The following is a 27,417-nucleotide window of genomic DNA, read 5'->3' on the forward strand; positions in this document are numbered from 1 at the left end:
TTCGCAAACCGGAACCCTAATTGAATATGCCCCATTATGCCCCATTATGTCTGTTACTAAGAAGGTGTGTGCAATTGTTCATTTAATTATGCTCATTAACACTTTAGCCTGCCACTTGTACCTGTGCTCTGTTATATGTGTGTTTAAATCTGAGGTATGCCTTGCTGGTTAGACAAATGAGCTGCCTACAGTAGGGTCATGAGTTTGAATCCAGAACCATGCCTGTATCTGTGTGGACTTTGTATATCCCCATGTTTCTGTGGATTTACTCCAATGCGTCACTTACAGAAGAGTACGCTAGTATATGTTTTGGTGTTTGCTCTGTCTATAGAGTATCGTGCATATTTATGATTGCGAATTATTAGCCGGTACATCCGCATCCACGGTTAATTACAATTCAAAATTGCAGATGACACATTTTTCATGTCGGAGAACAAGAGAATGTGTGTGTGTAATTCTTTATTGTTTATCCTTAAACCTTCATGTTGGTAATAGTGCATGTGTTGTGTTGTATGTTTTTTAGGAGCACTCTAAGCTTGGTTTATGGTTTATGTACTCACATTTATTGTTAGCTAATAGGACTTTCAAATATGGTGCTTGTCATTCAAGTCTATAAAATGTATGCAATGCTCAATCAACATGTTTCCTTAGTGGTTAGACAATCAACTTTTCATCAGGGTGGTAATGAGTTCGATTTCTGACACATTTTGTGGAAAATGCTATATTACATGCTGAAATTTGTGTGAAGCTTCAACACAGACAAGCACCTGTTCCAAATAAAGTGAATCCAAACAATTCGAAAAAAACACAGATAAAAGAAAAAAAAACTAAGTGCCAAAAATATTAAAGGCAAAAAATGACAAACAATTTTAAGTCCAATTATTATTATTATTCTTGTTAGGAACCCCTCCAGCCGACACAACACAACCCGGAGTCTACTCTGCCAATCAGGTGTTCACTGGAGCCCCTGATGGTGGGGACAGACTGGGCTGCAGACTGACAGAGGGTCGTGAAGTGTGTACCGGCTGGGGAGAACCCAGGCAAGAGGAGTGAAGTCCAAGCAGAGGTCGAGGGCCGGCAGCAGGTAGCAATTCCAATTAACAAGCCTGGGTCAAGGGTCACAAGCAGACAGGAAAAATGGTAAACAGGCCAGAGGTCAGGGTCACAAGATACACCAGCAAGGTCCAAATCCAAGCCAAGGGTCATACACGGGAGGTCAGCAGAAAGTTCAATAGACAGGAACAGGCACACAGCAGGTCAGCAGACTGGGAAGCAGAAGCTATAACCGGCAATGAGGCAGCAGACCTCATTGCCCTAAATACTGAAGCAGACCAATGAGAGCCCAGCTCTCTAATTGCACACAAGCTGTTCCAAATTAGCCCGCAGGCTTGCCCCGCTGTTGCGCACGCGTCCGGCTGCCCTGTAATGCCGGGACGAGGCACTGGATAGGAAAGCGTCTTGCCGTTGCTACGGCAACATACGACGAGCCCCCGGAAGTGACGTCCCGGTCGCCATAGGGGAGTAACAGTACCCCCCCTTGAGGAGGGGTCGAGGGACCCCGACATCCAGGTTTTCTTGGAAACTTCCTGAAGAACTCCTTCAACTGTTTAGGGGCACGAAGTTGTCTCCGCGGAACCCAAGACCGCTCTTCTAACCCGAGGTTCCTCCACTGCACCAGGAAGTGCACCTGCCCTTGCACTTTTTTGGAATCAAGGATCCTCTGAACCACGTATCTTTGTGGTTTGTTAGAATTTTTTCCAGGCACACTTGAAGACTGGGTTTGACTAGGATATAGTACCGGTTTCAACAGCGAACAATGAAATGTGTTGGGGATTCTCAACGAGCCCAGAATTTTTAACCTGAATGCAACAGAATTAACCTGCTTGATGATGGAAAACGGCCCGATGAACTTAGGGCCCAACTTCTTGCAAGGCTGTCTGAGCCTAATATTTTTAGTAGACAGCCACACTTTCTGGCCCACCTTGAGGGAGCAGATGGTACAGTGGTGGTTCGAATTTTTTTTTTGCAACAAGTGAGGCTTGTCTCAATGATGACTGAACTTTCCTCCAGATAACTCTGAGATCCCTGGCAGTGGAGTGGATCTCCTGGATACCAACGGACTTGAGTGAGTACAAAGAGTTAGATCTGGAGTGAAAACCATAATTGCAAAAAAACTGAGAGATTTTGGTAGATGAGTGACAGGAATTATTACAGGCAAATTCCGCCCAGGGTAACAAGGAGGACCAGTTGTCATGGAACTCCCATGTGTAGCATCGTAAAAACTTCTCTAAGGACTGGTTAACCCTTTCAGTTTGCCCATTTGATTGAGGGTGGTATGCGGATGACAAACTGACCTTGATTCAAAGAAGGGTACAGAAGGATTTCCAGAATTGTGCTATGATCTGAGAAGCCCAATCGGAGACGATATCAGTAGGGAGTCCATGGAGGCGGAAAATAGGTTGAATGAATAAGATGGCCAAATCTCGAGCAGTAGGAAGTCTGGTTAACGGAATGAAATGAGACATTTTGCTGAACCGGTCTACCACGACCCAAATGGTATTGTGTCCTGCAGAGGGTGGCAGATCAACTATAAAGTCCATGGACAAGTGTGTCCATGATTTTGCAGGAATGGCCAAAGGAACCTACTGGCCTACCGGGCGAGTCCTGGGAATTTTGTTTCTGGCGCAAACCTCACAAGACAGGACGTGACTCTTGACGTCAGCAGACAAAGATGGCCACCATACAGTGCGGGAAAGGATTTCCAATGTTTTGAAGACTCCAGGATGTCCAGCAGTCTGATTATTGTGTGCTTCAGCAAGGACTGCCTTCCTTAGATGAACTGGGACAAACAAGCATCCTACTGAAGTATTATCAGGAGCTAATCTCTGAAACCTTTGTAAGGTACAGCTCAGGTCTTAGGTTAACCCAGCATGGATCATAGACACGGGAACAATAAGCTCTGGACTAGTAACCGGAGCATGGTGTGCCAGGAAACCTCTGGACAGGGCGTCTGCCCGGACATTTTTAGAACCTGGACGGTAGGTGATTATAAAGTTAAAACGGGTGAAGAACAGCGACCAACGAGCCTGTCGGGGGTTTAGTCGTTTGGGCGACTGTGTATACTGCAGATTCTTATGATCCGTTATAACGGAGATCTGGTGTACAGCGCCTTCCAACCAATGTCGCCATTCCTCAAAGGCCCATTTAATTGCTAACAGCTCTCAATTTCCCACATCACAGTTGGTTTTCCGCTGAAGAGAACTGATGGGAAAAATAGGCACATGGATGTAAGCGGTAAGTATGGGGATCTTTTTGTGACAAGATGGCCCCGGCACCGACGTCAGAGGCATCAACTTCAAGAATAAACGGTACCTTAGGATGCGGGTGTCTAAGGACCTGAGCAGACACAAAGGCTTTATTCAGGGTTTCAAATGCAGTTATTGCCTGTGGAGACCAATTAGCTGGATCGCTTACCTTGCGAGTCAAGGTGACGATAGGGGCCACGATATCAGCAAAGCCGCCAATAAATCTTCTGTAATAATTGGCAAATCCCAGGAATCTCTAGACCGCCTTGAGGTTATTCGGTTGTATCCAGTCCAGGATTGCTTGGACCTTGGTTGGGTCCATGGAGAATCCTTCTGAGGAGATTATATAACCTAGAAAGGTTACCTTCTGAACCTCTTTAGCATAGAGATGGTGGTCACGCAATTTTTGTAGGACTTGTCTGTCATGGCCCTAATGTATTGACAACAACTCTGAATATATGAGAATGTCGTCCAAGTAGACAACAATGAAATGTCCCAGAAACTCACGTAGCACCTCATTAATCAGATCCTGGAATACTGCAGGGGCATTACTAAGACCAAATGGCATGACCAGATATTCGTAGTGGCCCGAGAGTGTATTGAATGCCGTCTTCCACTCATCACCTGCTCTTATACCTTATACGTATGAGGTTATATGCGCCTCGAAGATCAATTTTTGTGAAGATAGTTGCCCCTCTTAATTGATCAAAAAGTACGGAGATGAGAGGAAGGGGATAGGTGTTCTTAACTGTAATGAGATTCAGCCCCCGGTAGTCGATATAGGGTCTGAGTCCACCGACTTTTTTGGATACAAAGAAGCACCCTGCTCCTACTGGAGACTTGGATGGCCTGATGAAGCCTTTCTCCAGGTTTTCATCATTGTATTCCTGCATGGATTTGGTCTCTGGACCGGAGAGGGAGTACAAGCGTCTCTTGGGTAATTTAGAACCAGGAATAAGCTCGATAGCACAGTCAAATTCCCGGTGCGGTGGTAGAGTATCAGCAGCCTTTTTGGAGAAGACATCCCAGAAGTCATGGTACTGTGAGGGAAGCTGCACCGGAATAGACTGAATCACACGCAGAGGTAGTGTCAAGCAAGACTGTGTACAATAAGAGCTCCACTGGACAATTTCTCCTTTTACCCAATCCATGACAGGGTTATGACGGGATAGCCAAGGGTGGCCCAGAATCAAGGGAACTGACGGACATTCGATAAGGAAGAAAACTATGGACTCTGAATGGAGAGCTCCAATGTTCAATTGTAGTAGTGGGGTCTCCCAGGTAATCTTGCCGCCGGGCAATGGACTCCCATCTAAGCCACATACAGTAATGGCAGATTTGAGTTTAATCATCGGAATACCAGCAGAGTGGGCAAACCCGATGTCGAGGAAGTTGCCTACAGCTCCACTGTCAATGAAGGCCGACAGGTTCACAGAACCAGCACTGGATGTGAGTTGTGCAGGGATTAATACAGCATTTTTGGGGAAACAATTTGCAGACCTAGGTGAACCTTCCCCTCATTTCCTAGGCATGCTCTATTCCCAGCTTATTAGGGCAGGAACGGGAAAAGTGACCCTTAGTGCCACAATAGAGACATAAGCCTTGAGATCGCCTCCTGTCTCTTTCTTCAGGGGAGAGACGATACGCTCCTAGTTGCATAGGCTCCTCGTCATCCGTGATAACAGGAATCAAGGTAGATGGAAGAGAAGATGCCTCCTTCTCAGACTTACGTTTCCTAATTCTTCTGTCGATTTTAATAAACAATGAGGTAGGAGTCGGGTATTGCACCAAAGAGTCTTTAATCTGTTCCGACAGGCCTAGACGGAACTGGCTATGTAAGGCAGGGTCATTCCATCCACTATCAGGTGACCATCTACGAAATTCAGCGCAGTATTCCTATGCTGACCGCCGGCCTTGTTTCAAGGCCAATAGATGAGCTTCAGCGGAGGCCATTCGGTCCGGGTCATCATATAGTAGACCTAATGCCTCGAAGAAAGCGTCTACTGACTGCATGACAGGGCTAGTCTGTGGCAAGGAAAAGGCCCAGGAATGGGGGTCACCCTGTAGAAGGGAAATGATAATCCCGACTCTTTGCTGCTCTGAACCGGAAGAGCGGGGTCTTAGCTGAAAATACAGCTTGCAGCTCTCCCTGAAATTCCGGAACACGGATCTATTTCCGGAGAACCGATCCGGCAAATGCATTTTGGGTTCACAGGTGGAATCTGGAGTGGATTGTGAGGTTTTTGCAAGTTCTTCCTGAACGGACAAACGCTCAGCCAATCCCTGGATCATTTGGTACAAGGACTCAACATGGCCTGCTAGGGCTTGCACGGGAGATGGCGTGGATCCGCTTCCATCCATCACAACCTCGTCTTAGTGTGTAGGCCGGTTATAATGTTAGGAACCCCTCCAGCCGGCACAACACAACCCGGAGTCTACTCTGCCAATCAGGTGTTCACTGGAGCCCCTGATGGTGGGGACAGACTGGGCTGCAGACTGACAGAGGGTCGTGAAGTGTATACCGGCTGGGGAGAACCCAGGCAAGCAAAGTGAAGTCCAAGCAGAGGTCGAGGGCCGACAGCAGGTAGCAATTCCAATTAACAAGCCGGGGTCAAGGGTCACAAGCAGACAGGAAAAACGGTAAACAGGCCAGAGGTCAGGGTCACAAGATACACCAGCAAGGTCCAAATCCAAGCCAAGGGTCATACACGGGAGGTCAGCAGAAAGTTCAATAGACAGGAACAGGCACAGAGCAGGTCAGCAGACTGGGAAGCACAATCTATAACCGGCAATGAGGCAGCAGACCTCATTGCCCTAAATACTGAAGCAGACCAATGAGAGCCCAGCTCTCTAATTGCACACAAGCTGTTCCAATTAGCCCGCAGGCTTGCCCCGCTGTTGCGCACACGCCCGGCTGCCCTGTAATGCCGGGACGAGGCGCTGGATAGGAAAGCGTCTTGCCGTTGCTACGGCAACATTCGACGAGCCCCCGGAAGTGACGTCCCGGTCGCCATAGCGACGGTCGGGATGGAGGTAGGGGAGTCGCGGCGGCTGGGCACCCTCACGGCTCGTAACAATTCTATTATACATCAATGAATTTTCATAGCATATTATTTAATTGTGCATCTACCAAAGAGTTATTTCATTGTATAATTATTGACATTAATAAAAATTATAAAAGAAAAAACGTTTGTTATGAGAGAAATTCCTGCTCAGCTTTTTGTTCTACTCTATGGGGGAATTCAATTCCCCCCGAAGTACCGCCGCGTTAAAGATATTAAAGATAGCTGTGAGCAGAAAGCCAACATTAAAACTAATAATGGTAATGTCACACGTCAGTTCCATAGACAGGTACCGGCATTTTTACCTTCTTCCTGTAAGCGGTGATTAAGGTTACTAACTTCATTATCCAGGCATCATCTGTATTTGGTTCTGCGCATGTGCTACCTATTGCCCGCACTCATGACCTCCTACCTGTTCTCATTGGTTCTAAGTATTTTGGAGCACTATTTAAACCTCCCATTGTCCCTCTCTCCAATGCCTGTTCTTCGAGTTAATCACTCTCTCTATAGGATTTGGCTTCCGTTGGTCTGACCCTCCTGTGGTGGCTTGCTCGTACCTCCTGGATCAGCTGAATTCCTTCTGCTGTTGCTGTTAACAAACTGCCTGTTGCACCTGTACTCATTGCTGCTGCTCTGAAATCACCATCTATGGATCAGCTAGTTCAACGCCACTGCTGTTTCTCCATTAGAACTGCTGCTGTACCAGTAACTCAACTCTTTTTCTGAATCACCCTTCATGGATCAGCTAAGTTCTATTCCTCCGTTACTCCTGTATATTGAACTGCTGTTAATGAACTGCCTGTTGCACCTGTACTCATTACTGCTGCTCTGAAATCACCATCTACGGATCAGCTAGTTCAACGCCACTGCTGCTTCTACGATAGAACTGCCGCTGTACCAGTAACTCACTCGTTGTTCTGAATCACCATTCACGGATCAGTTAAGTTCTATTCCTCTGTTACTTACATATATTGAATTGTCGCTGTACGAATAACTCATCTGTTGCTTGAATCATCATTTACGGATCAGCCGAGTTCTATTTCATGTCTGCCTCTGTTTGAACTGCCGCTGCGTCAATAATTCGCCTGCTATGCTTGGAGTTATTTCCTACGGATCAGCTAAGTTCTACTTCACTGCTATTCTTGTCTGAACTGCTGCTGTACCAGTGATTCACCTACTATACTCTGAGTTACTATTTTGGAGTTCTATCCTTCGTTACTGCTATCGTTGAACTGTTGCTGTATTAGTGATCTCCTGCAGTCATTTTGATTCACCATCTACGCATCAAGCTAGTTTCATTTCATTACTGTTTATATTGAACTGTTGCTGTATCAGTGATTTTTCTGCTGTTGCCCTGCGTTAACAACTACGGATCTGCCAATCCTAGTCTGTTACCTCTTTGATTTAACTGTATTGCATCAGTATTCATCTACAGTTGTCATGACGTATCATCTATATCTCAGTTATCATGCTCCAGTGTTGCCTTCATTTGTATCGTCACTGAACCAGGGAATATCAAGATCTTGCTTCCAGGGTCTCTGTGACTATCAACCCGTTGTTTCAAGCTCCACTATCACTCAGCCAGCATTCATTCAGGAGGCCGCGACCTGCGGGATAGGAGAAGCAAAATCCATACTCTCTTGCGGGGGGGTCACTGGCGAAAACCTCCTGCTCGTTAGACTCCGCGCTCCTGAGTCAGTTCTACTCTTTGGCAGAAGCAAGGGATCCACTAAATATTATTCAGATTCGTGACAGGTAATTACTCACACTATTACCGTAATAACGGTAATAGTGCGCAGACCACGTTATATCACGTTATCCCCCTTATATCATGCACATATTGTTTCCACTTGCAAGTTGGCTTAGTGGTTAGACAATCCACCTTTCAACAGTGGGCATCTGAGTTTGAATACTCACTCACACCCTTATCACTCTGGAGTTTATATATCCTCAACATGTTTGTTTGTATTCCCTATATGTCCATTATGCAAGAACACGCTTCATTTAAGTTCGTACAATTTTAACAAATTAAGCTGTTATGGCTTTCATATTATTATTAGCGTATTATTAGCCGTTTTTTACAAGTATCAAAAAAGGTATAGGCTATCTATTAGACACATCAACCACTATACATTGCAATTTATTACAACTGTGCATCCACCATGGTTTTTTTTACAAAAGAGTACAAATTGTTTAATGTTTGATAATATAAAATAACATTTAAAAAAAAAAAATCGAGTGAAGTGTATTAAGATGTATGTTGTGCATATTTAGATGTGAGTGTTTAAAACAAACAATGCTTTCTGAACAGTTTAGTGGTGTTATTCAGCGCTGCTGTTAATAGCTGCTTTGGACTTAAACATGATCCCTGGCTTCCTTAAGTTTAAGGAAGAAGTTAAGAAAAACTCTGAGCATTTCTTCTTATCTATCCAACGGATCCGGAGGTAAATGCCTACTCTTCTTAAGTCAGTAGAAGCTCTGCCCAATATCCGCCCATTCCCCTCCCTTTCCCAAACCTTTTTTCTTAAGTGTTTGGAAAACCTCTTAAGTGTATTTAAGAAGGATTTTCATCTTAAGTTAAGAAAATCTTAACTTACGCAACGGATTTTCCTTCTTATCTCCCTTTTCTGGGCATGCGCAGAGAAGATTTTTGTAAGATCCGCAAAAAACAGCAGATAAGATCAGTAATGAATCAGGCCCATTGTGTTTAAAAGGCAGTCTAGATGAAGGAAATTACATCTCTGAGGAAACCACACTTTTTAGTGGAAAAACGCGTAAGATTTACCGTATACGGACCAACGTGCTTATACTCTGAACCATCTGAAAAGGAGAGATTGACACCTTAAGGGCAGATCTGACACTATTTGCATTTCTACTTTGGCAACCATTGATTGTGTGCGAGTAATCTATATCACTAACCTGTCTGCAAATTATGGTAGAGGGGAAGAGTGGATCATAAGGGATTAAAGAAACCTGCAGCCGATGGAATACCTGTCCACAGACACGGTGTGTTAAGTTGCATCTCTGAATTCTGTCCCTGTTGGATGGACTACCATTTTATTAGTTCCAGCATTTATTCATCATCACCATTTATTTATATAGCGCCACTGATTCCACAGCGCTGTACAGAGAATTCATTCACATCTGTCCCTGCCCCAATGGAGCTTACAGTCTAAATTCCCTAATATAGACACACACTCACACACAGACTCATACAGACAGACAGAGAGGGAGACAGACAGGTAGAGACTAGGGTCATGATTTCTGATGGCGGCCCTGGAGCTACCAAAGTGGATCCGATCAATTACAACAACTTATGAACTCTCTCCATATTCGTGAGTTTGAATCTGATTAACACTTGTTTATAACCTGACTTTATATGAAACCAGTTCCCTACAAGTGTGCTGTAGGTTGATCTGACTATTTAACCTTTCAGCACACTGTATCCTCAGATTTTTATTTGGACTTTTTTAATCACATTGGTATTTATTTTTATGTGTGTAATTGATTTGAATAAATTAGTTTTAATATATATCAGTTGTGATGTTATGATTTACTTGTCACAGGAGATTTGCGCTTTCCTGTATTTTTATGTTTTTTTTTATGTATATAGACCAGTCGTTGACCCTTAGATCCAAAAAATAGTTGTTATGCAAAAAAACTATTAAAATGAATACACAAACATTTATACATAAATAAAACAAGTGTAATATAATAGTATAAAACCACTGCAATATAAAAAGTGACAACATACATATTAAGAGCGCTTTGCTCCAAAACCACATTGAAAGAAAAAGTATTTTTACCATTGGGTATAAGCAGTGGTGGAAGTGGGAGTGTATATGGTATTACGTCATATGGCCACTTCTCCTACTGCCTTCATTGTAAAACTATGACATTTCATTCACTTACATTCCCAGTATATTTTTCATACTGCCACTTCTAAATTACCACTTGGTATACTGTAAAGTATTCAAAGTAAAAATACAGAATGTTTCACGTTTTCTTAAGTGTGCTAACCTATCACCCACATAGTTATTGTGGTTGATAGTTTCGATACCATAGAATTCTAAAAATGTGAGATAAGGATTATCTACTTTTTGATAAGGATTAGTATTAAGAAAGTATGTTTGTTATTGGCTGTCAAGTAGGTGTTTGGGGGCCCCTGGATTCCGAGCATTAATGGATTCACATGATGACTTCTAACCACTTGATTAATGTTTAACTTCTTTAGTTGTTTGTTAAATATGATTAGAAATTGGGTTAGGATACACATTTGTATACATGCTTCCTGTATATGATGTATTTTGTAGATATTATTGTATTGTACTGTACAGTATTGTACAGTTTTGTATTTCATTTCACATGCACTAGATTTGTTATGCTATGTTTCTTATTCAAACATCTTAGAACACAGAAACACATTTGGAATATAAAAATGACAACATTTTGAAACTTTACCAGACTATATTCCTGATTTGGAGTGGCATTGAGTCCTGTTGCTGCCATGTATGTACTTCCAATAGTCTTGATCTTTTCAACACCACTGAACTTTGGTTTGGATAATAGCTGTAAAGCAAATACAATATATTGCAATAACAAAAAGTATATTGACTTATGTTATGAAAAGTAATAAAAATAAAAGAAAACTGACTCTATTTCAAAAGTTTAAATATTTGTGCACTTGTGAGTTACATTACCTTTTGTATTTGTGCTGTTGGGAAATTTCCAATACTTGTACAGCATCCACTTACTACCTGAGTAGCAGACTTGTAGCTTTATAACAGCTATACTGCTGTGTGTATGTGTGTGTGTGCTGGGGCGGGGGAATTCACATGTACACTAGGCTTATCAATGACTGTGGCTGAAAGATTTAGTAATTGCCCTCTCTAGTTACTGCAAGTGTGTCAGTCACTATTCAACAGAGAATCTCATTTATTAAGCACACTGGGGGCCTGATAGAGTTGCATACAAAAATACTTTGTTTGAAAGCAAAGATTCATCGGCACAAAATGCTTTTCTACTTCTGTATTTTCAGATGCACACATCTTAACATACGTGCAACTTTATATCTAAAGATGTGGCAATCATTATCATCAACTCTAAACTTGCACCCAGTTTACCAAGGTGCAAAATTTGGGTTGGGTACTAACTATCGACTCCACAAAATCCGACAGTAGTTTCCCCGATAGGAGAACTCTGATTTGCATGTTTCCTACCTTGAGCTGGCATCGACAGCTTGCTATGCCTCCTGCAAAGAATTGCGGCCAATGACCATGCCGGCGTGTAAACATGACGTCATCTTAAACTGCGATACACACATTCTTGGTATTAAGGTGGTTATTAAAGGTACCGCCGCGTGTACAGTGTAGAATAAACATTGTACACGCGACGCTACCTTTAAGTCTTGTAGGTAGCATATTTCAAGTTCCGATCCGAGACGCAAGCAGGTGGCAGCAAACAAGTGCAGATTGGCCATTGTGGACAGCTGGAAAATTCCCTTCCATTTGAGGGCAAGGTGGGAGGATTTCCTTGCCATTTTGTGGTCACTTTAACCGACCTAACACCTGCTTCATTTTCCTATTCCCCTCTCCCCCAATGGAGATGGCTTCTTGGTCTGTGAGTCTTTTAGGCAGATACAGCATTTATCTTTGACGTGCTATTAGGGCTGATTCTGCTAGGCTGCTTCCACCTTGTGCCCTTTTTATAGTACACCTGCAGCCTAATTACAAAGGCTCTACACAGCCCTAAGGGCCATTCACTAAGTCCTCTCTATAAAGCCCCACTGGCACATTGTCTGCTGCTGAAGTCATAACCTGTGGTTATGTCTGCTGGGCCCCTTTGATATTTGTTTGAACCTGCTCACGCATGCAGTTCCTTCGTGGTTGCCTTAATCACAAATGGGGGGAAGTGGCCAGAGACAACCATTACAGTTACAGTATGAGTGTACTTTTCTGCCCTGCTGCAGCTTAATTTGTCAACCATCTGTACGCCCACATGGGCAAGGACAAAAAAACTCTGCTAAAAAAGATCCAGGAAAATCCTTAAGCGATCTGAAGTACATTTCTAAAAACATCCTCAGTTTCAAATATGACAGATGCCCCTTGGTCAAGCCAATCCTTTGAACTGAACACTACTGACTCTCAAGACTCACAGACCAACCAGACCTGAAGCAAATTTTACACATGCTCAAGTCCCCGCTGACTATGCAGGAACTGCCATTGAAAATGGAATTTGAGGGGGTGTGATTTTGCTTCCAAAATGGCTGCACAAAATTAATGAAAGCTCTCGAGTGTCACACATCTACCCTTGTCAAAACCCAACACCGCTGTGGAGAAACAAGTTAACCTATATATTGTTATGGCCACCCGTGTGTCATAAACTTGTAGAACAAGTGGAAGAGGTCTTCACCTATAGCAGCCACCTTTCCTGTAGAGAATGGTTATGCTCACAGGTACTCGGATGCCCCCAGGTGTTACCCTCAGGATAGTACAAGTTTATGGTCACACAATGGTACACAGGAACGGGAGGTAATACACGGAGTAGGGAGAGGCCAGAGATCTGTGGACTGGACAGAGATGATAAAGTCTGACTGGCCTGACAGAGCACAGGCAGAGATGTCCGGTACAAGCAGGGTCAGGACCACAGGCAAAGGTTCAGAGTCCAGGTACAGGCAGAAGATCAGGGCCACAGGCAAAGGTTTAGAGTCCAGGAACAGGCAGAAGTCATACACAGAAAAGCATTCCAAGGTTTATCACCAACACAGCACAGAAGCAGGTAGCAAACTGGAACAGAACGCTATAACCGGCAGTGAGGCTCAGTCCTCACTGCCTTAAATAGTACTGGTGGCCAATGAGCATGTAGTGTGCCCTTGTGCATAATCAGCCAGGTGGCTGTAATAACTTAACCTAATCAGCCATGGATGTCTGATCCTAAATAGTATTGCGCGTGCGTGTAGCTGTTTGACAGCTGGCCGGGCACGGTGGCAGGGAGATTCAAGTTTCCCGGTTGTTGCCTTGAAAACCAAGACAAGGAGTGACGTCCCGGTCGTCATGTAGATGGCCGGGACGCCAGCAACAGGAGGCAGTGAGTGCCTCCCTTGAGGAGGAGTCAAGGAACCACAACATCCGGGCTTCGTGGGAAATTTCCTAAAGAATTCTTTTAGGAGTTATTCAGCGTGGAGACGCCTCTGCGGTACCCAACATCACTCTTTCGGGCCATAACCCTTCCTTGAACTTTTTTTGAGTCGAGAATTCTTTCCACAATGAACTCACGATCTCCATTCACAAGAATAGGTTGAGGACTATTTGAAGAAGGTTGATTGAACTTGCTAGGAAAAACAGCTTTTTTTCAGAAAAGAGCAATGGAAGGTACTAGGGATTTTTAGGGTTGGTGGTAGCTTAAGTTTGAATGCCACAGGGTTAATTTTCTCCTCAATCGTAAAGGGTCCAATAAATCGGGGGTCCCAGTTTTTTACAAGGTTGCCTCAACTTGATGTTCCGTGTAGACAACCAGACTCGATCCCCAACTTTCAATAGACAAGGACCACAATGACGATCAGCAAGAGCTTTGGACTTGCAGAAAGCTTGACATAATGCGGAGTGTACTTTTTTCCAGATGGACCTTAGCCAAGATGTAAAGGCAGGAGTCCAGGAATTACCAGCAGGAATGACAGAGGAAAGAGAGTTTGCTTTCGAATAGAACCCGAGGTTACAGAAGAAAGGAGAAGTACGGCTTGCAGAGTGGCAAGAATTATTATATGCAAACTCCGCCCAAGGTAAAAGAGAGGACCAGCTGTCATGAAACTTGGATACATAAATGCGCAGGAATTGCTCCCGAGATTGATTCGTTTTTTCTGTCTGACCAATCGATTGTGGATGGTAGGCGGAAGACAGGCTGACTTTGATCCCGAGAGAATTGCAAAAAGACCTCCAAAACTGGGCTATAAACTGGGACCCTTGGTCCTAGACGATGTCTTCTGGAAAGCCGTGGAGACAGAAAATGTGTGAAATAAATAATGTGGTCAAGATTCTAGCATCCGGTAGCTTGGGTAAAGGCACAAAGTGAGCCATTTTGCTGAACCGATCAACGACCACCCAGATGGTGTTATGACCAGAGGACCATGGGAGATTGACTATAAAATCTATCGAGAGATGTGTCCAAGGTTTACCTGGAGAAGATAAGGGTACCAATTCATCAGGAGGACGGTTCCTAGAGGATTTGCTTTTTGCACATTCCCAGCAAGCGCGGACATAATTCACAACATCCAAAGATAAAGTGGGCCACCAACCCCAGTGAGATAATGCTTCAATGGTCCTATGGATTTCTGGATGTCCTGCCAAGCGATTGTCATGGCATTCAATGAGGACAGACTTTCTGAGATGAATTGGAACAAATAATTTATTTGCAGGAGTCTGAGCTGGAGCAATTTTTTGGAACTGGCAGAGTGTGGCCCCAAGATCTTGAGATAGGGCGAGATGGATGGAGGATGAGGCAATAATAGGTTGCGGGTCAGGGCACTGAGGATTGCATGCCATGAAACTTCGGGACAAAGAATCAGCTTTGGTGTTCTTTCAACTTGGATGGAAAGTGATGATGAAATTAAACCGGGTAAAAAACAACGCCCAGTGGGCCTGCCTGGCATTCAAGGTTTTTGCAGTCTGGATATACTGGAGGTTTTTTGGTCAGTTAAGATTGTAATGACATTGATTGCTCCCTCTAACCAGTGTCGCCACTCTTCAAAGGCTCCCTTAATGGCCAACAATTCACGATTAGCGACGTCGTAGTTGATCTCAGCTGGCGAGAATTTTCTGGAAAGGTATGCACAGGGATGCAACGTTTTACTCTGTGGATTCTCTTGAGAAAGAATAGCACCTCCCCCAACATCCAAAGCATCCACTTCCACAATAAACTGGAGCTCCGGGTCTGGGTGCCTAAGAACAGGTGCAGAAGTGAAGGCGGCTTTAAGGGCTGAAAAACTCGCCAACGCTTCTGGAGACCAATTAGCTGTGTTAGCACCTTTCCTGGTGAGGGCAGTGATAGGAGCCACCATGGAGGAGAATGACTGTATAAATCTACGATAGTAATTGGCGAAGCCAAAGAATCTCTAAATAGTCTTCAAATTAGTATGAGGGACCCAGTCCTGAATTCCCTGAACCTTACTGGGATCCATTGAGAAACCAGATGACGAGATAATGTACCCCAGGAAGGCTACACTTGAGACCTCAAACTCGCACTTCTCCAGTTTTGCATAGAGATGTTGTTGACGTAGTTTTTGCAGGACATCATCAACATGTTGACGATGCTGAAATAAGGATTGTGAATAACTCAATATATCATCCAGATAGACGACAACTGTCTTTCCAAGGAATTCTCCTAAGACATCGTTGATGAATTCTTGGAAGACTGCCGAAGCATTACAAAAAACGAATGGCATGACTAGATACTCGTAGTGTCCTGACTGAGTGTTGAGGGCTGTCTTCCACTCACCTCCCCTTCTTATACGTATAAGATTGTAGGCACCTCGGAGGTCAATCTTCGAGAAAATGGTGGCCGATTTAAGCTGGTCAAATAAAACGGAAATTAACAGCAGAGGATACGTGTTCTTGACTGTGATTTTATTCAGGCCACGAAAATCTATGCAAGGTCTGAGGATGCCATCTTTTTTGGCCACTAAGAAACAACCAGCTCCTACAGGGGATTTGTTAGGGCGGATGAATCCTTTTTGCAGGTTCTCTTCCACATACTGCTCCATAGCCTGGGTCTCAGGGATAGACAAAGAATACAGACGCCCTTTGGGCAACTTTAAACCAGGAGTAAGATCAATTGCACAGTCATAATCCCAATGAGGCGGGAGAGAGACAGCTTATTTCTTAGAGAACACATCACTAAAGTACCAGTAGGGCTCAGGTAGCAATTCTGGATTAGGCTGAAGAACTCTGTGAGGTAGGTTCAAGTATGTAGAAGAACACTCCGGACGCCAACGGATGATCTCCCCCTTTTTCCAATCTATGAGGGGATTATGGCTCTAAAGCCATGGGTACCCCAGAATTAAAGGAGCATAGGGACAGGCAATCAGGAACAATGAGAGCTCCTCCATAGGGAGGACTCCTACAGATAAACGAAACAATGGAGTCTTAGCGAGTATTCTACCTCCAACCAAGGGGTTACCATCCAAGCCACAGATGGTAACGCTCGAACCCAATTTGATATTAGGAATACCAAGTGACTGAGCCAAATGGATATCCAGAAAGTTACCTGCTGCACCACTATCGAGAAAGGCTGCCACATCAGTAGAATGATCTCTGAAGAGATTATTTGTAAACCTAAGCGCACCTTTTTACCAGCGCTTATGTTAGGCGTTTCCCGACTTGATAGGGCATGTACGAACTAGGTAGCCGGATTGAACACAATACATGCAGAGACCCAGGGAGTGCCATCTGGAACACTCTTCAGGAGGCAGACGGTAAGCTCTCAACTGCATGGGCTCAGGGGTGTCCAGAAAGGTAGAACATGACTTCGGTGGTGAGCAAGGAGGTAAAGATGACATTCTCTCGGCTTTCCTCTCCTTGATTCTGCGATCGATCTTGATAACAAGTTGCATCAAACTTTCAAGTGAGGATGGTGTGGAATACTGTACTAAGGAGTCCTTGATTTGTTCCGTAAGACCTAAGCGGAACTGACTCCGAAGCGCCGGATCATTCCACTCACTATCGTTCTATTCTGTCTGAATTCTGCACAATAATCCTCCGCCGTGCGCCGTCCTTGTCTCAAAGCCTGGAGATGAGACTCAGCAGAGGCCACTCTGTCTGGGTTGTCATATAGCAAGCCTAAGGCCTGGAAGAAAGCATCCACGGTTTGTAAGGAGGGACTTGCTGGTGGAAAAGTGAAGGCCCAGTACTGGGGTTCACCCTGGAGTAAAGAGATTACAATACCAACTCCTTATTGCTCAGAGCCAGAGGAGCGTGGTCCTGGCGAAAATATAATTTGCAACTCTCCTTGAAGTTGCGGAAGGAGGATCTGCTTCCAGAAAATCCATCGGGCAAGTTCAATTTTGGCTCTGTAATAACGCCAGAGGAAGCCTGTTGAACCTGCGGATTTCAGGAGGACTCGTATTGACAAGCGATTAGATGAACTCTGTACTACCTGTGACAAGGTCTGGTTCTGATTCGCCAAGAACTGGGCTGGAGAAAGGTTAATTTCGCTGTCAGCCATGACAGACTCTTCACTGGCCGGTTATAATGTTATGGCCACCAGTGCGTCATAAACTTGTAGAACTAGCGGAAGAGGTCTTTATCTATAGCAGCTGCCTTTCCCGTAGAGACTGGTTATGCTCACAGGTACTCAAATGCCCCCAGGTCTTACACTCAGTGTAGTATAAGTTTATGGTCACACAGCAGCACACAGGAACAGGAGGCAATACACAGAGTAGGGACAGGCCAGAGGTCTGCGGGCTGCACAGAGAGGATAAAGTCTGACTGGAATGACAGAGCACAGGCGGACACATCGGATACAAGCAGGGTCAGGGCCACAGGCAAAGGTTCAGAGTCCGGGTACAGGCAGAAGGTCAGGGCCACAGGCAAAGGTTCAGAGTCCAGGAACAGGCAGGGGTCATACACAGAAAAGCATTCCAAGGTTTATCACCAACACTACACAGAAGCAGGTAGCAAACTGGAACAGAACGCTATAACCGGCAGTGAGGCTCAGTCCTCACTGCCTTAAATAGTAAAGGTGGCCAATGAGCATATAGTGTGCCCTGGTGCATAATCAGCCAGGTGGCTGTAATAACCTAACCTAAACAGCCAATGATGGCTGATCCTAAAAAGTCCTGCGCGTGCGTACCCGGCTGTTTGACTGCTGGTCAGGCACGGCGGCAGGGAGCTTCAAGCATCCCGGTTGTTGTCTCGGGACCGGGACAAGGAGGCCGGAAGTGATGTCCCGGTCATCATGGAGACGGCCCGGGACGCCAACAACAGGAGGCAGTGAGTCCCTCCCCCCCTTGAGGGGGGTTCAAGGAACGCAGACATCCAGGTATTTTTACGGTGACTGAAGGCAACTATCAATCAGGATTGGCGCAGACCTTCCTGAGGCGTGGAGTCTAGTGGACTCCCCAGTCTTCAGCAAGAAACACTGCAAGACAAGGATTTTTCTGCCGAAAGTCCGCAGGTCACGGCCCTCAGATTAGCCCCCTGATGTGATATAGGGTAGATGGACGGATGCAGCTGGATAAACACAGGCACTTTCAGAGGTTATATTCAATATACCAAGCCGGGTCAGATACACTCTGAGGTACACAGAGACGAGGACAATCTAGAAAGCGAGGTCAGTGAACAAGCCGGGTGGGATACACACTGAAGTACGTGGTTAGCAACCTGTTGCTCTGATACAGACAGTCTGTCAGAGTGGATCTTATATAGTTCAGGAAGTTTATCCTCGCCCAGAGTCACATGATCGCATTGCCAAGCAGGACGTAAACAAGAGAGTGCTTTGATCAGGAGTGTGGAGCAGGTAAGTTTCTCACAACGATATTCCATCTCTCCCAACTACCATATGCTGGAGGTCTTGGGGATCGGGTCCCCCTGACCTGTATGGATCTGTGTAACTTCGCCCTGGGTGAGCCAGTGACCTATGCTCTTTCGGTCTATCACTGCAGCCATCTTGAACCCTCTTGACTTTGACCCCAGCCATGATTCCGCTGCTGTCTATTGGAAAAAGGACTTCGAGACGATAGAGACAAAACGTCAGGAAGTGGCAAGACATGTAGTTGCCACACTATACTATTTCTCATCTGGGTCACTGGCTGGTATCCTTAGAGAGTAAAGAGGCAGCGGAAAAATACCATAACAACTTACAGAATACAGTTGTGAATCAAGCTAAGGCACTGCAATAGCTAGAAAAATAATTTAAGAATAGGTGGCATTCCGGAAAACATCCCAACCCAGAGTCTCATGGTTGTGCTCACCAAGTTGTTCAACAAGATATTAGAACAATAACCTGACAGCCTGATTACTTTTGACAGGGCAGACCAGGTTCTCCATTCTAGAGGAGAGTCCTCAGTACACCCTATGGATGTCATCTGCAGATTGCACTATTTCTCACAAAAGGATGACATTTTACAGAAGGTGAGATGCCTTAAGGACTTTGAATTTGACAGCAATAAGGCCCAGGTATTTCAAGACATCTAATGGCATACTCTTCAACTGAGGAGAATGTTGAAACCCCTTACAGGTGAGTTACGCAAAAACAATATCAAGTACAGTTGAGTTTTCCCTTTTAACTAAAAGTTATTCAAAATGGGAAATCAGCTGTTCTTCGAGAGCACCCTAAAATTGATTGCGCTTCCCAAGAGGCAGGAGTCCTATTCCCGCTTACTTCCAGCAGTTGCACCTCCTGGGTAGGAAAGAATCCAACAGCTTGGCAAGCAAAGGAAATCCAAAAAGGCACCAGACTAGTGTACACCTGGAGGGCACCTTTACTGCTAGGACTGATGTTCCTGCCTACTACAAACATTATGACACTCCTTCATAGCTCTTCTTCATTATACCATCTTTTTGAGCTGTTCTTTTCTCTATTGCTCGGCTGTTGGTTGCTTTCTGTATTGTTTGCTACCTCTCCCTTTTCTTTACAGTCATATGAACTCTGCTGTTCGAAGAGTGCTCTCCAAGCAAATACCTGATATGTTTGCTCTACATCTTGTAAGATAAGCTTTCTGTTTTCTCTTAGCATGATTGTTCAATTTTTATATATTCCTGCATTTCTAGTGTTCTAATAGGGGTTGGTGGCTGTTAGGGGACATGACTATTTTGGTGGGCCCCCGGGTTGACACCATGATCCCTCCCCAATGTTTCATGGTTTATGTAAAGCTAACCAATCTGTTATTTTTTTGATTACTTGAGTACACTCGTATTCATATTTTATTTTACACACTGATATTTATAGTAATTCTTTTTTTATGGTTGTTTCTGTTCCTGATCCCCAGTAACCCCCAAACTGCATAGGTTAATTCCAGATAATGGTCAGTTTGTGACTTGCCATGATTCTTAGGAGTGGTTTATTTTTTATTTTTGCTTCTTATAGTTCTCCATGCCCATTAATGTTACAATTTGCATATTTTTCTTCCCTAAATCTCTCTCCTTCCCTCTCATTCCATATCCCTACCACCCTGCTCAAACCGCAGTCGAATTTATCCCCATATGTTGCTTTGCAATAATAAAGATGGTAAGACACTGAGTGTGGCCATACTCCTCTCCAAACAGCTACCTCTCCAAGATAAACTCATGACAGTTAGGCTAGATACACACTACTGTGTTTTCGGCAGATTATTGGACCAATCAGCGGTTTATTGTCTGATTGGCCCAATAATATTATTGTAGTGTGTACCCTGGAACGATTTTCTTTCCAAGACACATAAAATCGTTGATCGAGATTTTCAAACTGACTTGAAAATCTTGTTCAATGTTGAAACAACGTTGTTCCACTTCTGCAGTGTATATGTACTCTGCAGAATTGAAATGACAATTTATCTATAGTAGGAAGCAGGATGCAGCATTGGACTCGTGCTCACCTTTCAGTGCTGGGAATAAAGAATTGGTTATAATTTATGGCTCAAAATAATTATGAGAATGACAGAAAATCCTATTAATCTTTATTACATGTGGCATTATGTGTTTGAATTACTGTTTTTAGATTGGGCAAAGTTAGGGCCATAGCTAGAGTTATGTGAGAGGAGCAGTCGCCAATGACATAATGACTTATTTACTGACTTGAGACTGGCATTGAGAAAAACAGATAAAGTGGGAAAAGCTGTGCAGCGCTGAGAAGTCATTGTGGTATCCATATAATTAACAAGTAAGGAAAGAAAAAAAGAAAATTTATTTTGTGGGCTGACCATGCCCCCTCTAATAGCTCACCACACACCTTCAGCATCGCAACCATTTATTTGCATGTGGATATGCAGGGAAGAAGGTTCCATTTTTATTTGTAATTTATAAGTTGAATTTGATAGACTCTTGTCTTAATTAAACCTCACTAACTATGTACTTGTTTCTTATAGGGCTGAAGAAACATAGGAAATCCTTCTTGCTCTTAGGCATGGTGTTCTAAGGGAAAAAATGTAGGTACCAGCTGAACCTATTGCTACTCATGATAACCTGGGGCCTGATTCATCAAGGTACGCAAATGCATACGCATCTGCTAATTGGTTCTGCGCATGCGCAAAATGACACTTGAGATGCGCAAAACGACACTTGAGATGCGCAAAACGCCACATACGCTACGCAATCACGGCAGATAGCTCTATCAAAGTCAACGCAATCTAAAAGTCCTACGCAAATAGATTTGAGATGGCTGCTGACCACTTGAGAAAAAAGGGGTGGGAATGGGCAGAGAGTAGGCGCGGACTGGGCAGAGATGAGACATCATTTGAGTAAAGTAGGCGTTATGCTTTTTCACTTGAGAACAGTAGGCGTTCCCTCTGTCCAGTTGAGTGAAACTGACGTCACTCCTGTCTCAAATCCTTCACAAAAGTTAAGGAAGGCCAGGGTCATGTTTAAATCCAAAACACCTAGCGCAAACAACTGTTAAAAGCCATTAGAAGCATACTCTGTGTATGAAAAATTATGGAAAAAAATGTGAAACAAACACACATATTAATATTTGGTATTTTATTCACAAATGTAAAAAAAAATATATATATTATATAGCGCACTATGCTGCTTGCTGCCTCTTCAGTAAACAGGCCTGGCTTTTATAGGCCTCTACACTGCAGTTTGGTATGCTAGGCAGATATATTTTCTACTGTCACTCCCTATCCATTCCGGCTGCCAAAATGGAGTGCACACTCCATTCCCCATTTATTACAGTTTCCAAAATGGAGTGTACACTCCATTCCCCATTCATGACAGTTTCCGGAATGGAGTGCACACTCCATTCCCCATTCATGACAGTTTCCGGAATGGAGTGCACACTCCATTCCCCATTCATGACAGTTTCCAGAATGGAGTGCACACTCCATTCCCCATTCATGACAGTTTCCAGAATGGAGTGCACACTCCATTCCCCATTCATGACAGTTTCCAAAATGGAGTGCACACTCCATTTGCCATTCATTGTGGCTTCCGGAATGGAGTGCAGCGTGCATGATTTAAAAATGTTTTTTTTTTTTATAGCGCTAACAGTCAACGTTCGCATAAATATTGATGTTAATTCTCTTTACAATCAGCACAACCACCATTCTAATTACTGTCAATGTGAAATGGATAATGTTACACTTGTTGATGGTGCTTTTGCATGCAAAACCACTATGAAGCAAAAGAAAAAAAATTACATTTTTGCAAATTACACGCATGATATATGCGACTTTAGCCAGGAACACTTTTAACATCAACACAAATATGGCAAGCATATTAATGATACCTCAGACACAAGAACATTGGTGAGGACTTGAACTCATGCATGCAGGCTTGCAAGGTAGAATAGCTAGCTGCTACACCAATGTACAAGTGATGAAAACAACATGTCAAGGAAATGTCATAGAACTACAAACTGACCACCTACTTCAATCATAAGTTGTTTTTCATAAAACTTTGTTAAAAGGCCAATACTTAGAAATATTAAACACATACAGATTTGGTACATGCAGAGTGAAAATGTCTGCATATTGAAATGTAGCCATATATATTAATACAAACCCAAAGTATAATAATATTTCTAGCACTTCCAATTATTCCTTTGTCTCTAAGGTGATTTTGGACACTTAGGTTTTTCCACTTTTGCCAATAGAGATTTCCTATGTCTTTGCAATCAAGTAATTTGCACCAACTGCTTTTCTCTGTTGTAGCTGACCACACTGTTCAACATGCATATTACACACCAAAACATACTAAAGCACTCTTAGATAAATGACAGAGTGTAATAGATAAAGTGAAACATGGAAAGAGACAAAGTTAAGCCACATACAGGCTTCATTCAGGGTTCAAACTCTTTACCTTGTCATTGACAGCTCATTTCTTTAGCCACTAAGGTATAGTTCAGATGGAAACACCCACACCAAACTGCACATGAACTATTTGCAAACAAAAATGTCCTTCAACATAATTAATTGAACACTTGAACACACCTTCTTAGTAACAGACAGAAAGGATCATGTTTGGTGATGTGAAAATCAAGAAAGCAATGTGTAGTCTAATGAATATCAGATATTTATACTATAAGAACTAAACACAAACTTGTTTTAATCAGTATAAAAGAAAAGAGAGTTACTCATAACCACCATTGCATAGACCCAGCATCAGATCTCGTCAGCTGATACCTGGCCTATACACCTGCATATACTTAGCTCATTACAATCACCTATAAAATACACCCTCATGCACACTAAAAGTTTGTTAGATTAGAAAGCAATAGATAGTACTGTGTTTTGCTGGTTTCCTTAATTGCATTTTATTTGTATTGAGTGTTATTTAAAGTTACTGTGTTATAGGCACTTTAAATGTTTTCAAGATGTTTGATGTTACACAATAACAGTGCATTTTGTATTGCAGATTTAATGAGCATTTTAATGTGTCTAATTTGACTATTGATTTGTAATCTTTTTTTAGGGGTGTGGTGTTGTGAAGCATTTCAGTCTTATACCTATTATTTAAACTCTTATGTGGTATAGCCAAATTGCCATGGTGCATGTTTATTCCACAGATCACCAGCCCTCACGAAAATGTGGAGCCTAGACACCCAACCTTCAACATTGATTTGCAAGGTAAAAAAACCCATCAAATATGGTTTTTCACACTTTGGGTACTACTTGTCAGTCCACACAAACTATTGTATTGGGATTTATGTTAATGGATTTTTCTTTTTACGAAACAAATACAAATGTTGGGACCAGATACTTGGGAGGGAATCAAAAGTGTACCTTTGATTTCTGCTAAATCGAATAGCTGCTGGAAGGCCTGTGTGTGGAATTATGGTGCTTTTCAGATGTGCCTTTTATAGGCAGAACAGTTTGAACAATAATGTTGATGATTATTGTGTTTATAGCAAAACTAAAGGCTTTCCTTTGTGTACTAACAGGCCTTGGCTGGGATATATCTGGCTCACCTGAAAATAATAATTAATCAAGGTGGAGTGCAAATGTCCATTGCATCCAGAAGGCAACTGACATGGACTTGTAGACTTTTTTAGCGTGTAAGTATATATTTATGGTCCTATTATGTCATTTGTGGACTTGTGCTACAGTTAAGATATCATATTGTAGATTTTAATGCTTGAAAGTGTAGCGCCTGCGGGGAACAGGAAAGATGCAACACAAAAGAACTTACCTTGTAAACGATGGTCACCTCCAGTCCGCCTCTGATATCCCAGTTGCGATCCGATCCCAGCAGATCCGCAGCCGCAACCCTTGTCACCTCCAACCACGTCCCTCGGGACACTCCCACTTCCGATCCGGTTCTCCTGCACCTCCCCGACACCTGCGGATGACAAGGAACACACAGTCTCCCTCTGCACTCTCAGTGAGACTAATATGGCCACCCACAAAACTCAACTGACTACAACAGCGACCCGACCCTAACAACGCTCTAATGGTCGGCAACGCAACTACGTCAAACAACTATGACTAACTAGGTGTGGTGCACTAACGGAACTGCTCATTAACCACTACGGGGAACACCAGCTGGTGTTCACGGACTAAACCGGAGGGCGGTTCCTAACCCCCTCACCCAGGCCGTACCAAGAAGCTGCCTTCTTGCTATGGGGTCACCCACGGATCCTAAGGACCGGCTGCACCAGGCCCGACTGAGGCTCACTGGAACAGCACACTAACCTGCATACAGACTGCCGCCCGGAACAGACGATCGAAACTGAACCGCCCGACTGCCTGCACCCAGATATCGAACACGTATCCCACTCCAGAACCGCCAGGGAACCTGCACGGAACTGAGGATTGGGACACTCAAGCAGAACCACAGAACGCCCCCTGGAACTGCGTTGAGCTGTGCTGCACTGCCACTGACTCACTCAGTCACCCCCTCTGGAAACCAGTGTGACCCAGGGACCTAAGGGATGGGAAAACTATGTGTGAGCTTCCCTGACTATGTGTACGCTGGTAACTACACTTGTCCCCACAGCACGGGTTAGTACAGAAAATCACAGGGAACAAGAGCCTACCTTTAATGGGGGGCCTGACGTCTTGCCCCTGGACACAATTATGTAGCACACCCAAAGTTACAGTAATACAGACAATACTCGCCGCACAGACAGAATACAGTAATACAGTACTTTGTACGCTACTCACCAGAGCACACCACTGCTAGCCAACCAGCCAGTTTCTACAGCACCACAGGAGCCTCTGCTCTACTGTACCTCCTAACTCTATGTGCTCACCTCACACAGGACCGTGCCTATACTCACAAGGCTCTCACGCCTCTAACACACCACCAGGGCCTTCTGCCCTTCACACGATGGGCCTCCGCCCAGCTACTCACAGAGCCTTGTGCTCTACTTATGGGCCTCAGCCCCCTCTCTAACTCAGGGCTCTGTGCCCACTAACTAGGGCCTTGTGCCCTGCTACCTAGGGGCACTAGCCCCTGCCTACTTGGGCCTTGTGCCCTTCAGGCTATGGGCTTTCAGCCCCCTAACCAGGCCCTGTGGCCTTCCTATGGCCTCTAGGCCACTAACTATCTAAGGGCCTTGTGCCCTTGTACAACAGGGGGCTCTGAGCCTCCCCTGCCTAACTAGCTAATTAACAGGGCCTTGTGCCCTTTATCAATATGGCCTACTGGCCCACTACTTTATCGGGGCCTAGTGCCCAATTCCCTGGGCCTTGTGCCCCTAATACTTGCTCCACGGGCCTTGTGCCCGACTGTGGCCACGGGCCTAGTGCCCGACCTACTGCTGAGGCTACTTACCTGCTCCGCGCAGGAATCTCAGCTTGCCATGCCGCCTTCTGCCTTCTTTTCCGGGTCTTCCAGACCCTCCAGCCGGCGGCGCCTCTTCTCCTGTTCGGCGCTGTTGAGGGCTGCTTGGCGGGGGAGCTCTCAGCCCATACAAGGGCTCCCCGCCGACGTTCTCTGCTCCGGCGGCTTGCTTGCAGTCTTCTTTCTCCGCCGCCGCTCCAGACGTCCGCTCCCTTCCTCCGCCGACGGACTTCAGACAAAATGGCGCCACCCGGCGACTTATATAGTCGCCGGCGCGACGTCATTAGCAGGCGCCGCCGCCGCGAGCACTGATTGGCTCGCCGCGGCGCCAATCTTTTAAACGCCCGGGCGCGAGCCGCGATTGGCTCGTGTATCCGGCCACAGATTGGCCAGCGGGGAAAGATGAGCCCTGATTGGCTCATCCTTCCTCCATTGCCAGAACCTGAAAAAAAGAAGCAATACTCACCGACGCTGGATGGGTGAGTACTTCTCTTCTTCCCTCTTCACCTGCTTGTAGGGCACTGCCATCTGGGGAGTTTTCAGCCCCTCCAGGGGCACAGTGACAGCCGGGATCTTCGCCCTCTTCACGGGCACCGGCTCCGGGGACATCTCCACAAAAGTATAGGTGTGTACAAAGAACACAGGCGTACAAAGAACACAGGCAATGATTGTTACTTTAAATTGGCCCAGGGTTGTTTGCTTTCTATCTGATATTTCAAACATAGAAGACAGGCATTATGGGTGCCTGCATGAGCTGCCTTGGTACACTTCTAAGCAATGCTTAAAAAGGAGTTGGTTTAATATTTTGTAATGTTTCAGTTGCTTACTGTAAATGTATTCTCCCCAATTATTATGTAGAATGTTTTGGAGATACTCATTCAATTGTAACTCTCTGCTGCTTTGGACACTGATTAACACCCTACACATCCTTCACTCCATTGTCCATCTAGACACAGGTCTCTTCTGGGTCACTTGCTACCTAGATAACTGCTCCTGTACTATAGGCACCTGTTGCAAAATCTGCCTTCCAATATCTCTCTATTGAGGTATGGCAAGAAATCATTTGTGTACAAATGATATAGATTAATATGGAACACCAGCTGTCCCCAATGTTTGGCAGGATGTGCCCATGGGGTATGC

General features: G+C 44.4%; 1 protein-coding gene across 1 annotated transcript in view; it reads right to left on the reverse strand.

Moving 5' to 3' along the window:
* The window catches only part of ADCY2 (adenylate cyclase 2), a 1,242,889-nt gene that overhangs the window by 47,008 nt on the left and 1,168,464 nt on the right, over window positions 1-27,417 (reverse strand). Inside the window, exon 22 of the mRNA XM_075212755.1 lies at window positions 10,829-10,936. Coding sequence (XP_075068856.1) covers window positions 10,829-10,936 — 108 coding nt within the window. The remainder of the gene's footprint in view (window positions 1-10,828; window positions 10,937-27,417) is intronic.

This window comes from Mixophyes fleayi, chromosome 5 (assembly GCF_038048845.1).
Source record: "Mixophyes fleayi isolate aMixFle1 chromosome 5, aMixFle1.hap1, whole genome shotgun sequence".
In the NCBI taxonomy this organism is placed as follows: Eukaryota; Metazoa; Chordata; class Amphibia; order Anura; family Limnodynastidae; genus Mixophyes; species Mixophyes fleayi.